Here is a 14,120-nt window from a genome sequence, read left to right as displayed (position 1 = left end):
TCCACTGGACCTGGTCAGGAGGCAGGGAGGGAAGGAGGCAGGGAGGGAAGGAGTGGAGGAAAGAGGGAGGGATAGGAGGAGGGGAGGAGGGAGGAAAAAAGGAAGAAAACAAATTACAGAATAATGCCATTGTACTCAGTACCCTGTGGGTGCTGGAAGGCTTAAAGAGGATGTAGCAGTACGTAACATAGCAAACCCAGAGTCTTCATACCACCCCTCACATCCCAGTGCATGTCTTCATACATCACCGTGCTCATTTTTCCTGCTCAGAAACTTCAGTTTAGTCAGGTTTATCAGATTGCCACACCCTTTTACAATTTGCCAGCTCTAATTTTTTCTCCACTTGCATTTCTTAAGTTCCTGAAAACTTGTTTCTCCCAGGAAATCTTCTCTACTACTAAGTTTACTCTACACTGCCCCTGTGGCTCCTTTGCTGGTTGCTGTACCAATAGGTTTTTATTGCTAATGGAGGGACTCCTAAAAATAAATGGTTAAGAGGCTAAATTTTTAAAGACCAACTATTTTCCCCTCATTTATTGGTTCATTTGATCTTTTCAATAAGGAAGTTAAGTGAAGTGGGCAAACCTCATAAAAGATGAAGCCTGTCTTTTTACCTTCTTTATCAATAATTGAGCTGCATTGCTTTGGAAATTTCTCACGTCTTATTCTCAATCTCCCATTCTATACTCAAAAGAAAGAAATAAAGCAGATTCTGAGAGCTAAGAATTCAGCCAACTGTTGCATCTTTCAGCATTCTAATGATAAAAGTAGGCATGCTTAGTTAGGAACATGAGTCCCAAAAGTCAACAGACCTGGCTCAAAGCTCATGTCTTCCTTACTAAGATTATAAGCTTGTCCAATCTAAACCTGTGTTCCTATGTGTTACACATCTGTAAGCAATCTTAAAACTACTGTGAATTAAATAAGATAATACATCTGAGTCACTCAGCACAGTGCCTAGCAAGTGTTTATTAAGCAGTAGCTCATTCAACAGTCACTCTACAAATTTCTTAAACTTTTAATAGGTTCCGACATTGTGCTACACGCTAGGGAAAGGATACAGTGATGATCAAAACCAAATGTGGTTTTTACAGTGGTAAAGCCTTACAATGTAACCATAGCTATTCTCAGTACAGTTCCCTTCAGAGAACTAAATATAGGGGATTCTGACTTCAAGCATCACATTTAGAAGGGCAGGGCAGTTTCTAAAAACTGACACCAAGTAGGGGGTAATGGCTTCGTATAAATATAATAAAAGAATGTCATGGCCCAGGACTGAAAAAAGGATGCATTCATGGCAGACTCAGGTTGGAAGCTGAGCTCACACTATTTCAGCTAGCTTATTTTTTATATGTGAAAGCAAAAATGCAAATCATAATGAATTGGATCTCTCTGGATGCCAGGAAAAATAATCTCAGGGTGTTCTTTTTCGTTTGGCCCATGCTCATTCATAGAGCCAAAGCCAGTTGTGAATCTTCCCTGGCATTGTTCTTGTCACTGGTTTCTGTGTACTAACTACATCCTTGGGGGTTGCATAAGGCATGGGGCCAATTTGCATAATCCACCCCCTGTTGTGTCTTGTTATTCAAATAGGGAACATTTCTATAGCAGAGTAACCCACCCCTTCCCTTGCATGCAGCTCAAATGTCTTAATAGTCATATGCCTCTTTCTTCAGAGAACTCTCTCTGCTTTCATTTCCATTCCTCCAACTCTTCCCTAAAATCATTCTCATTATATCACATCGCTCCATTTTGTTTTGTTTTGTTTTTTCTTCATCCCCTTCAATACCTTGTTCCTCCCTGTGTCTCCTTATCCTCCTGTGGTTGTTGCTTTTGACGACTGCATCTACCCCTTCCCTGCCTTGTTTCAATCAGGGATCATTTACCACTCTTCACACCACCCCCCACCGCCCACAATTCTAGTGGTGAAAAGTGAGGATGAGAAGTGGTTTCAGCCTTTGGACAGCAACATTGTCAAACACTAAGGGATCTCTCAGGTGTAATGTGAAGCGGAGAAGCAAAAACTTCAAAGAATCTGGAGAGAGACATGGCTGGAAATACAAACAGAACCCTACTGCAGGCATCTTTTCTAGATTTCTTGTGTTTCTTTCTGTCTTCCTTTCCTTATCATTTTTGTGTAGAACGTGATGTGCAGGAAAGCAGGGAAGAAAACAAAAACAGGAATAGGTGAGCATGTCCTTAGGGGAAAACAAAAGGAAAACATGAAACATACTATAAGAACAGAAACATGGTACAGCATTTGAAGTTCTCACAGGAAACTTCAAATGGCATCATTGATTCGTGATCTTTTTTCCTCTAATTTTCATAGGTAGAAGTTCATAGCTTGCTTTTCTTGCTTACCTACTTCATTCACGTTTCCAATCACAGACCCACACAAACACAAATATACACACATATACACCTTGCAAGATAAATTCCAGTGCTTTGCTTTTTATTAAACTGTATGTATGTTTATGTTTATAGCTAATGTGTTTATAGCCACTTACATGTAAATATTCAAACATAGATGAGTAAAAGGAATAGCCACCTCATTGCAAGCACATCTTCCCATCTGTGAAAGATTGATCTACTGAGATGCTGTACTTACAAAAGTCTTCTCAGAACAGTGAAAAAATGATCCATTCATTTCCTAACATACTTTCCTTGGAATTCTAAATTTTTAAAGTCACGAAATGCTCGAATTTAGCAAGTTTCCTAAATTGTATTTTTTTTGTATCTCAAATATAAGGAAAGACAGGTACTATAATGATTATTAGAGGAATAGTCTTTTAAAAATGTTTTTAATTCCAAATATGGGTCTGGTTGTCATGTCCTGGGAAGTTTTTGAGACTAGTACTGCTCTGTTTAGTGAGCAAATATTTGAGGATGAGGAAACGTGTGTGCTGCTCCCGAAAAGTTAACAGTAAAATCTTATATGTAAATAACTAGTTATGTGTGTGTGTGGGGGTGTGTGTGTGTGTGTCTGTGCATGTGTGTGTGTGTGAGAGAGAGAGAGACAGAGACAGAGACAGAGAGAGAGAGAGAGAGAGAGAGAGAGATGGGAGGATAGAAGGAGGGAGAGGGAGGAGAGAAAGAAAGGGAATGAGAAAAAGCAGCACCATGGAAATACATTTAATTTCAAATGGCTCCTTGTTACAAATGCTTGGTTGACCTTATAAATCTAAATAAGTCAACATTTTGCATAGGAACTTCAGGGTTCACCAAAGTATGGAACTCTGAAGGCACTGTACTCAGAAGGCAGCACCTGGCATACTTTAATTGGAGTTATTCCTGGCTGATTTGCCTCCACATTGGGGAACACAGGAGAGAACACTTTTCTCTTGCCATTAGCTCTAGGCCCTTCTTTCTGACCTATGAAGAAATATTAAAAGAACTAATATGTACAACTTCAGTAAATAGTGACTAAGAAGGGATATGCTAATTATGTGCAAGAGTTTAAAAGGTGCATACACTGAGGAGGATGAGAAGTTATTTAGCCTGGTAGCTGAATATTGCCAGGACACACAAAAACACATTAAGCCAAGGGAGATTTAAACTAAACATTAGATCCCAGAATAAATATAACGCTCAGCGATGTGAACACGCTTGTGGAAATTGGTTGAGATGTTTAAAATACCAAAATACTGAAATTTGCATTTCAAGTAAACATTTCTGTAAGGACAAAAAATAATAGGAACAAGAGAACGACCCAAATTGTGGCCATAGAACCCGTCTACCAGAGAACTTAAACAGTAGGTTTTGTGTCTGTTTCTGGCCTGAGAGTCTTTTTAAGGTTGAAAGAATAAAAGACAATATTGGCAGGACCCTGGGGTTGAGAGTAGCCAGTCAGGGAAAACTGAAAGAAGTGGAGAAAAGTTACCCTCTTGGGGACAGGCACATGGGGACAAAGGGAAATAAAGGAACAGAAGAATCTGAGTGCATTTTAGAATTTTGTGACTCAAGATTCAGGTGGTATATTCCATGCCTTAAAACAAGAAATGGCGCTTGCTGAGATTGCATCGTGCCTGTGTCCACAGGGAGCTCTGTTGGTTTCCAAAACGATAACTCGCCATGGCAGATAATTCCTTGGGACGTGGCCAGATATGCCCCTGTGTAGTCATTCAGCAACAGAGTACTCAGCACACCCTTTCTTCCCCAGTAAAAGAGAACTCTATTCGGATCATTAAAAGGCAATGGGGTTTTATGCCAACTTCTCTGACAGAAATACTTAGCCACTTTTCAATACTTAGCTCTATCTCTTAAACTACATGAAGTGCTGACAAAAACTCTAGAATCTCTTTGAGTTTCTTAACTCAGTTCAGATTTATCTCAGTCCATTCTGGTTACTATAACAAAAATACCATAGACTGGGTAGCTTACAAACAACTGAAATGTATTTCTCGCAGTTTCAGAGCTTGGGAAGTCCAAGATCAAGGTGCCAGCAAATTTGCTGTGTGATGAGGGCCCAATTCCTGATTCAGAGACAGCTGTCTTTTCTCTGTGTCCTTATATGGCAGAAGAGGCGAAGGAACTCTGGAGTTTCTGTTTTCTTTTCTTTTTCTTTTCTTTTTTCGTTTTTTTTTTTTTTTTTTTTTCTTTTGAGATGGAGTCTTGCTCTGTCACCCAGGCTGGAGTGCAGTGGCTCAATCTCAGCTCACTGCAACCTCCGCCTCCTGGGTTGAAGCAATTCTCCTGTCTCAGCCTCCCAAATAGCTGGGATCACAGGCATATGCCACCACGCCCAGCTAATTTTTTTGTATTTTTAGTAGAAACGGGGTTTCACCATGTTGGCCAGGCTCATTTCGAACTCTTGACCTCAAGTGACCCACCCGCCTCGGCCTCCCAAAGTGCTAGGGCTACAGGCATAAGTCACCATACCCAGCCTGCAGCTTCTTTTATAAGTACACTAATCTCATTCATGAAGCCTCCATCTTCCTGACCTAATCACCTCCAAAGAGGTATACTTCCAAATACCATCATCACTTTGGGGATTAAGTTTCAACATATGGATTTTGGAGAAACACAAGCATTGAGTCTGTAGCAAGCTAACTCAACAAACATTTATTGAGTGACTAATCTGAGCCAAACCCTGTGCTACTTCACGAGGATATTATGAGTAAGGCATGGTCCCTGTGGCGCTTACAATCTGGAGCTTTGGCTTTCCAGCAACAGCAAAGCTCCCATTTCCTGTTAAATTTCTGTGAATTGGTAAGAAATTCTCAAGTGAAGCAATAGAGACAATGCATTATGGGAAAAGTCTCCTGGGTGTGACTAGAACAGACTAATCAGGAAGGGCCAGGGAATGCAAGAGTTTCAACTGGAGGATCCAGGGGATAGGGAAAGAAAGCATGACAAAAGGGAGGGCCCAGGGATGTCTCTCAATGTTTTAAATTCAGTTTCTGGCCTGAGAGTCTTCTTAAGGTTGAGAGAATGAAAGGAAATACTGGCAGGACTCTTGGGTTGAGAGCCAGTCAGAACTGAAAGAACTGGAGAAAATGTGCTCTCATGAGAACGGACACATCAGGGAAAAGGAAAGAAAGGAGCAAGAGAATTGTTGGATGAGTTTGGTTGGATGATGGAATACAGTGCAGTTTCCTCTGTCTGTAGTTGGTTTGCACCTGGAGCCTGCTCCCACTTTATTGAGACAGCTATGCACATCGTGTGCTAGAGACAGAGGCTGCCATTGGAGAGGAGGAGAGCTATCACAGGAGAAGCAAAAATGATGTCTCTGCCTCCCATGTGGGTCTCTTAAGGGAAAACTCTCCTTTTATCCTCAGGTAGTTTAGGGGAAATTCTAGAGACATGAGATTGAAAGTTTATCTGATAAGGATATGTTTTGTTATCTGCTTATCAGGAACAAACGAGATTATTAATATTTATATTGGTAACGTAAGAATGCCAGGCCCCAAACACAATAAATATTGTTTTATTTTCTCTCATTCATCTTAATACTTACTTTCATAGGTGTCATCTTCCAGAATTGGTAGGGCTTTAGGTGGTGCAGCTAAAAATAATCTTTCTCTCTCCTGCAACTGTTTTGTTTTTGTTTTTGTTTTTTTTTTTAGAAATTCAAAAAGCAAAGTAGGGACCCATAATCCACCATTTCTAGGTATTTCATGGGAATTGGAAAGAATTCAGTGTTGCCAACCATCTCTAAGATTATCCTTGTTCTCTCCTTCTACTGACAGCTCTGTCCCCAACCAAGATTAAGATTACGGGTGGGGGATATGCAGGATGGGAAGAAATACTAAAACATTCTAAAATTATTATTAACTATTTTCTCATTACAATTTACCATTATGCTGAAAATAAATAATGCTATCTTACTTTCTATTCCACCTCTGCATTCTAGGTTTTCAATGAGCTTACACCTATTTCTGCCTGCTAAATAAAAAACTAATTGTCAGAGTTGCCATTAGCCTTCAGGGTATTTATGTTCAGCTAGAAGAGTCTTAGCATCAAATAGCTGGCATGACACTTAGTCCATAGAAATAATATGCAGGAAAGATCTTTTTACCCCTTCAATCCCAAATCCTGCCCAATTAATCCAGAAAAGTGGCCAGTTACCTTTCTGAGATTACTTTTTCTTCCCTACTACATTCTACTTCTGTAACATGTAAAATCAGATCTAAGTACTTGCTTTAAATTTTGGCAAGGAAGAAGAGAAAAACGTAGACAGGAAAAAATTAACCTCTTATAAAAAAAAAATACATTCTCAGTAGAAGCATATGCTAGATAATGTGCAGAACTTCAGAATCAAATAATGGTATATTACTCTTGCCTGTTTTTTTAATCAAGATTGTATAGTCTCCTCAAAACTAGTGATATTGACAATTGAGAGAAGATTTGAAGCTTGGAATATCCAGAGAGTTGTGTTATAGAATGTTAGCAAAGAAGCCCCATGTTCTGTTGGGAGCCTAGTTAACAGGTTTAACTGACATATTTAGAGTAAATTTATCTCCTTGCTAACTGTCTGTTATGTTGATTTGGTCATTGGGGAATTTCCAGAAAAGGCTAACAGCTTGTGGCATTTGAGCAGAGCTAATGACTGGTACCATTTAGTGTGGAATGACCAGGAGCATCATGGTTGCAGGACTGTGTTCTTTAACACCCTCCCCAGCTGCTCTATCCTAACTCGTGTAACAGTGGAGTTTTGAAATTTGGGGGTAAGGGGGTTCAATTTAGCTAGAGTTGAAGTCCTTGGGCCTTTCTGGCCAAGCTCTGGCTAAGCTCTTCCTGCTGCCCAATCTCATCTCCTCATCACCTTCTCTTTCTTCTTTTCATTTTTCTCCCCCTCCACTTCTTCCTTATTTCTCTCTCCATCTCTTCAGGAAGAAAATAGTTTAATCAATTATAGTCCACATAGGGGAATTTAAACAAGGTTTCCTAAGTTGAGATTTCTTTACTAAAATGCACACACTCAACTATGTAGATTTTTCCAAACAGGACCTCCCTATTTCTAATCCCAACTTTTAAGCCAGTAATATTTAACTCCCTACCCCAAACCCCAGATGACACAGTCCATCACAAACCCACCATCAGCAGCACATTCTCATGGATCTGGCCCATGGCCTAAAAGCCTCTATGATGATGTAGTTTGATATAGAACAGAGATCACAATTGTTAAGGCAGTCTAGCATACAATCCTTATGAACAGAATTTAACAGAATCTGGAGAAGAGTGGTGGTTTCTCAAAAGGAAGCCACTTGTCTAATAACAACGTTGGTGTAAAGAGTGCCTTGCAACAACAACAAAAAAGAGTGCTTTGCAGCATGGTGTAGTAGATGATGTTGGTGCTATAGCCCCTCAGAGCACTTTATGATTTGCATGTACCTCCCGCCAGCTCCTACTTTGTTCCAAACCCTTAACCAGTGACGGGTGAGTGCATGCACCTATAAACACCCCAGCTCCCAGCCTCATGATCAGAATAATTTTGAAGTGGGACATGAGCTGTCCCCAGGCCTCCCTGAAAGACTGAGCCACAGTTGCTCTCTGTGGGACTTAGCTTGACATTGCACCCTTGATTGACTTCTTTCTCTTCCAAGTCCCACTTTCCCATTTTCTTTCTGGTTTTTCCTGAGAGCATTTTCTACTCAATCACTTTCACAAGACTTTTTGTCTTGAGGTCTGCTTCTGTGGAATCTGATGTCAGACAAAGTACATTGTCAAATCATTGAAAAGAAATATGGATTTATTGCTTTTAAAAAGAATAATGAGAGGATCTGCTGCCTATTTCAGACTTTAAAAAAGAATCATGAAAACCTCTGTTTTTCAGGAAGGGAATTTGAAGGAGAAGAAGAATATCTGGAGATCCTCGGCATCACCAGGGAGCAGTCAGGCAAATATGAGTGCAAAGCTGCCAACGAGGTCTCCTCAGCGGATGTCAAACAAGTCAAGGTCACTGTGAACTGTGAGTACAGCAGGAGCCAGCGGGTGCTAGGTGCCCAGGGTGCACCTCTACCTCCAGTGAGCTCTAAAGATTCCATTAGCAAAAGAGCATTGTACTTCAAGCAGATGCTCCTCTGGCCAGGAACGCACATTTATACATTGAACACATCCACGGGCAGGACTTGGCCTTTGAATTTGATAAATCAACTCTAAATGTAATCCATAATACATTTAACAATACCCTTTTTTACTCACACTACAGAATTAAGAAAACATGATCAGACAGCACTAACATTGCTGACGGTCACTATGCTGGTCTTCGTGGAAATCAAGGTCATACTACTTAAGAAAAAAACAAAAATTTGTATCTGGTTTAACTGGAATTTCCATCTTAACGCATTGTTTGTCAGGAGGGAATGCCTCAAGATTATATTTTATCCTCTGCTAGTTAAATAATTGGCCTTGGGAACAAATTAGAGCCACTGTGGTCGGATACCATGTGTCCCTGATGGCTAACAGGAATGTCTGACAAGTTAATTTCCGTTACCTATTTGTCCCAAATGTGGGCATTAGAAAGGAAGATTTCACTAAGATGCATAGGTAAGTGGGCATACTTTGAACTTCTCGGATGAAAGGATTCTTAGATGTAGTTCAAAAGAAGGTGGGCGGAGGGAGGATCTATATGATGTGTGTCACCCAGCAAAGGAATAAAGAGAATTAGTTTACCCTGTTCAGTTAGCACTGACTCTACATCACTCAAATTCAAGTTCCCACATCACACAACTGTGGCTAGTGGCAGGGACAAAGGGAAGCTCTGACAGTTCTTCCCTTCTATGCATTGAATGCACACACATCCTACATACACACACATAGGCACACAGACATACATGTACAAACATCTTAACCCATGTTTGAAAGTATCCTCCAGGCTGTGATGAGTACTTTCTGTCATCTCATGTCTTCCTATGTGCCAGAGATTTTATATTAATTCTCTCTTCTCTACTCAACAACCCCAGCAAGGTAGATATAATTGAGACCATTTTAGAGTTTGAAAAACTGCAGCCCAAGGAGGTAAAACTACCCCTTCAAAATGACACAGAAAGTAAATGTAAGAAAAGGGATTCAGACTCAGGTCCATTTGATTCTAAAGCCCACACTCTCACGAGGAAGATAAGGAATTTTCAGTTCCACATACCTACCATATGCAGCATTGAGTTAAGAGATTTATATTGGTCGGGCACGGTGGCTCACCCCTGGAATCCCAGCACTTGGGGAGGCCGAGGCAGGTGGATCACCTGAGGTCAGGGGTTTGAGACCAGCCTGGCCAACATGATGAAACCCTGTCTCTACTAAAAATACAAAAATTAGCCAGGTGTGGTGGCAGGTGCCTACAATCCCAGCTACTCAGGAGGCTGAGGCAGAAGAATCACTTGAACCCAGGAGGTGGAGGTTTCAGTGAGCCGAGACTGTGCCACTGTACTCCAGCATGGGCAACAAGAGTGAAACTCTGTCTCAAAATAAAGAGAGAGATAGAGAGAGAGATTGATTGATTGATTTACATTTGTTATTTAATCCCCACAGCCATTTTAAACCTATGAGATAAGCATCATTAGTCTTACTTTAGAAATTTGGAAACTGAGGCTTGGAGAGCTGAGGAAACTCGCTAAAGTTTACGCAGCCTGTGCTGGGATGCACCATTACCTGTGGCCTTGCTCCAGCCTTGCAGACTTCTGAAACCAGCAGCAAAATCTCTTTCACACCAAACCTAGAGGAATCCGATAGATACAAATGACTCTGCTGTAGTTTATGGCACTCATTTCCAAGAAGCAAGGGGCTGCATTTCATGAGTTCAGAAGTGCTTCTATCCCTAGCTGTCTTCAAATTTTTTAGTAATAGAGTTTTGAAATGCCAGTTATTACTATTCTTTTCTAGTGCTGGGTGTGTTTCAAAGACACATTAATGATCGCAATGTTATAAAATGCTTTAGGACCTTTTTGTCACATGAAAGGAAACTTCTCTGGCTGTTTGTATAAGTTTATAATTAGATTAGCTTCTTTTATGTACACACAACCATGCCATCATCTTCCATCTCTTCCCTGACTTTTGGAGTTAAGATTTCATTTTCTCTTAATTGACCTTCATCTTAATTAGATTTGTGAAAGTCCGATCATGGTGTACATAGAAAATATTTATGCTTCCATTGTGTGAAACATCAAAGTGGTCTGGATTGCAGATGGTTCCCAAGATCAAAGCTAGCCGCCTGGGTCCTATTATTATTGGTGCAATTAGTCTGACATTGCTTTCTCTTGACTGTCCCCAAAGTGTAATTTAAAGCAGAAGAAAATACTTATAATTTTCAAGAAAAGACTTTTATGAAAATGTGAGCTTTTGCTAATGATGAGTGAACCACAGAATATGGACAGAACCCTGAGATTCTAAAAAGATACCTCATAACAAATTATATGGAAAACTATAATGAGTTTAGTCACACATCCAGTATGTCCTAACAAGCAGGACCTAGCATGTGCCTGACCTTATAAAAATTGCTCAGTAAATGTGTATTGAATAAGTCAGTGAAAAACTCACAGATAAACTCTGCCCTTTTAACATTTCTCCAAATTTTGCAAATAATATGGTCACAAATCTGGAAAAATATTGTATCCATTTCCTTTGGAATCACCTTTTACCAAAACCTCATGAGCTGTGTTTATATTATATCACAACTAGTCATCACAGCACTTGTCCTGTTCAAACAATTCATCCAACTTAAATATAGTTGTATTAAGTAGATGAAGTCTCTCAGATTGAATTATGGAACCAAGTCTGCCTAGCAACACTCTTGCATACAGAGAAATGCCCAGGATCACCTCTGTCACTTCATCTAATCCTGCTGGCCATGAAATCTATTATTTAAACTGATTCTGCTTCCTTTTCAAAACACAAGCTTTGGAATTAGGTCAGGGGATCAGGATGGTTAAGATAACTATTGGCCCATTAGATTATTGCAATGAACAGACCCTGAGTACTACCACTACAAGAAAGAAAAAATCTCAGGGCTGTTAACTTTCTCCCACCAGCACTGCATTGACTCATTTACTCAGTTGCCAACAGATGTTTGCTGCAGGGCACTGAGGGACTAGAGCAGTAAAGAAGAGAGACATAACAGTCTCTCCTGTTGAGCTCACAAGCTGGATTCTATGGTCTCTCCTTTTTACTTCTTTTGGAGAGCACTTCTCTGCAGTAGGCATACAGCATTACACGTAGCCACTTTTACATGCAAAATCTATTTTCTAAGTGGCAGGAAGTCCTGGAATTTACAGAAAGCTAAAATGTTGGCTCAAAATCTCTTCAATTGATAAGTTTAGTATAAATTAGACAATAGACAGGACTTCCAGGTTTCTGTATCTTACCCACAAAGTAACTGTTAATTTCTTTCAGATACCAGTCCTAGGGACAGCCTGTTCTTTCATTGCAGGTTCTAGGTGCAGTTCCTCAATTTCAGTTCTCACAGTGCATTAAATGTAACTATTTTTGAGTTTGTCTCATCCTAGTGCCCAGTACACCTAGAATAATATATAGCACCTAGTAAATGTTTAACAAATACAAACTGTTAATTTTATCTAGACTCTTGCAATACTGGACTCCATCCCTATGCCTGGAGAATTTTTTCTCAAAAGTTGCTCCCAGCTCTCAAGCCTGTCCCCGCCTCATTGACCAGCTGATGTTCCCACCTTCCACTCTCCCGCAGGTCTCTCTCCAAATAGGTTCACATTGTCACCCTCACAACTCCTTTTCCCTTTATTTGTCTCTCTCTTTGAATTTGTTTCTGCCTCCACCCTGGTGTCCAGAGCTAATCAACTCAATCAACACCCATGCTGGGGCACTTGGGGAGCTGACATTTCTAAATGTGAGCTTGTCTTACCTTGGAGAGCCATTTATTTAGAGGAAGCAGAGGTTGTCACAGAATACACAATTGGGCTGGAGAGACCTGTTGCCTCCAGATAATGTATATGTATTTTAACTGGTATCTTCAGTGATTTGATTCAAAAATCACCTCATGAGAAAAAATTAGGAAAATAAATTTTTTTTTTTTTTTTTTTTTGAGGCGGAGTCTCGCTCTGTCGCCCGGACTGGAGTGCAGTGGCCAGATCTCAGCTCACTGCAAGCTCCGCCTCCCAGGTTTACGCCATTCTCCTGCCTCAGCCTCCGGAGTAGCTGGGACTACAGGCGCCCGCCACCTCGCCCGGCTAGTTTTTTTTGTATTTTTAGTAGAGACGGGGTTTCACCGTGTTAGCCAGGATGGTCTCGATCTCCTGACCTCGTGATCCGCCTGTCTCGGCCTCCCAAAGTGCTGGGATTACAGGCTTGAGCCACCGCGCCCGGCCAGGAAAATAACTTTTTTGTTTGTTTATTTGTTTGTTTTTGAGGCAGGGTCTCACCCTGTTGCCCAGGCTGGAGTACAGTGGCCCAATCTCAGCTAAGTGCAACCTCTGCCTCCTGGGTTCAAGGAATTCTCATGCCTCAGCCTCCCAAGTAGCTGGGATTACAGGCACGTGCCACCACACCCGACTAATTTTTTTATTTTTAGTAGAGAGGGGATTCACCGTGTTGACCAGGCTGATCTCAAACTCTTGATTTTAAGAGATCTGCCTGCCTTGGCCAGAAAAATAACTGTTTAATATGGAACCAGACTGGCCAGCTTCTCTAGCTTTTCATAGTTACACCTATTCAGTCTCCACGCTCATCTTTAGTTTATTCTTGCCTTTGGGTAGGTAATGGTAAAGACATATCCTAATACTTATGAATCGATTATGAAGTCTTCAGAGGAAATATTCAGTGACAACCCAGAGTACTACAATGTTTCGTTATAATTTTGCAATATGGACAGGAACCATAATTTTCTAAGTACCTTCAGAGTACCCAGACTCTCCTAGAGATTTCGTATCAATTCACTGTAGTCATCACACCAACAGTGGCCAACTATATTAATCCATTCTCGCACTGCTATAAAGAACTGCCCAAGACTGTGTAATTTAGAAAGGAAATAGGTTTAATTGACTCACAGTTCCAATGGCTGGGGAGGCCTCAGTAAACTTACAATCATGGTAGAAAGCAAAGGGGAAACAAGGCACATTCTTCACAAGGCGGCAGGAAAGGGAATGAGTGCAGGAGGAATTACGAAACCCTTATAAAACCATCAGATCTCATGAGAACTCATTCACTATCATGAGAACAGCATGGGGGAACTGCCCTCATGATTCAATTACCTCTACCTGGTCTTTTCCTTGACACATGGGCATTATGGGGAATTACAATTTGAGATGAGATTTTGGGTAGGAACACAGCCAAACCATATCACCAACCAAATGGGAGGGTGTATTGGGCCTGGTCTACCCCAGTGAGAAGTATTTACTTTATCACTGGTATTGTTTAATATACATTGTTTAATATTGCTGGCACATGGTGACTTAAAAAAAAAAGCAACTCTAAATCAGTCTTACTATCATTTCTAAATTCTCTACAGATAATGTGTTTTTTATTGCCTACACCCTCTGCCTCTGCTGCTTTTTACACCACTGCACACTACCCATGGGAGACGATCTATATCATCCCCATGCAGAGAGGACAAAAACAAAGCTCAGCGAGTGTAAGCATGCTCTGACACAAAATCAAACAGCTGTTGTAAGTGGTAGACTTGGAACTCGAACCCAGGTCTAACTCCAAAGTTCTTT

General features: G+C 40.7%; 1 protein-coding gene across 3 annotated transcripts in view; it reads left to right on the top strand.

The window, feature by feature from the left end:
• LSAMP (limbic system-associated membrane protein) overlaps window positions 1–14,120 on the top strand; it is a 673,240-nt gene that overhangs the window by 610,467 nt on the left and 48,653 nt on the right. For all 3 annotated transcript variants that reach the window (XM_011940607.1, XM_011940608.1, XM_011940609.1), the window contains one exon: window positions 8,276–8,410. In XM_011940607.1, coding sequence (XP_011795997.1) covers window positions 8,276–8,410 — 135 coding nt within the window. The remainder of the gene's footprint in view (window positions 1–8,275; window positions 8,411–14,120) is intronic.

This window comes from Colobus angolensis, unplaced genomic scaffold (genome assembly GCF_000951035.1).
Source record: "Colobus angolensis palliatus isolate OR3802 unplaced genomic scaffold, Cang.pa_1.0 Scaffold190, whole genome shotgun sequence".
NCBI classification, from domain to species: Eukaryota; Metazoa; Chordata; class Mammalia; order Primates; family Cercopithecidae; genus Colobus; species Colobus angolensis.
Note: the sequence above shows the minus strand (reverse complement) of the source record. Positions and strands in the feature narration are given on the sequence as shown.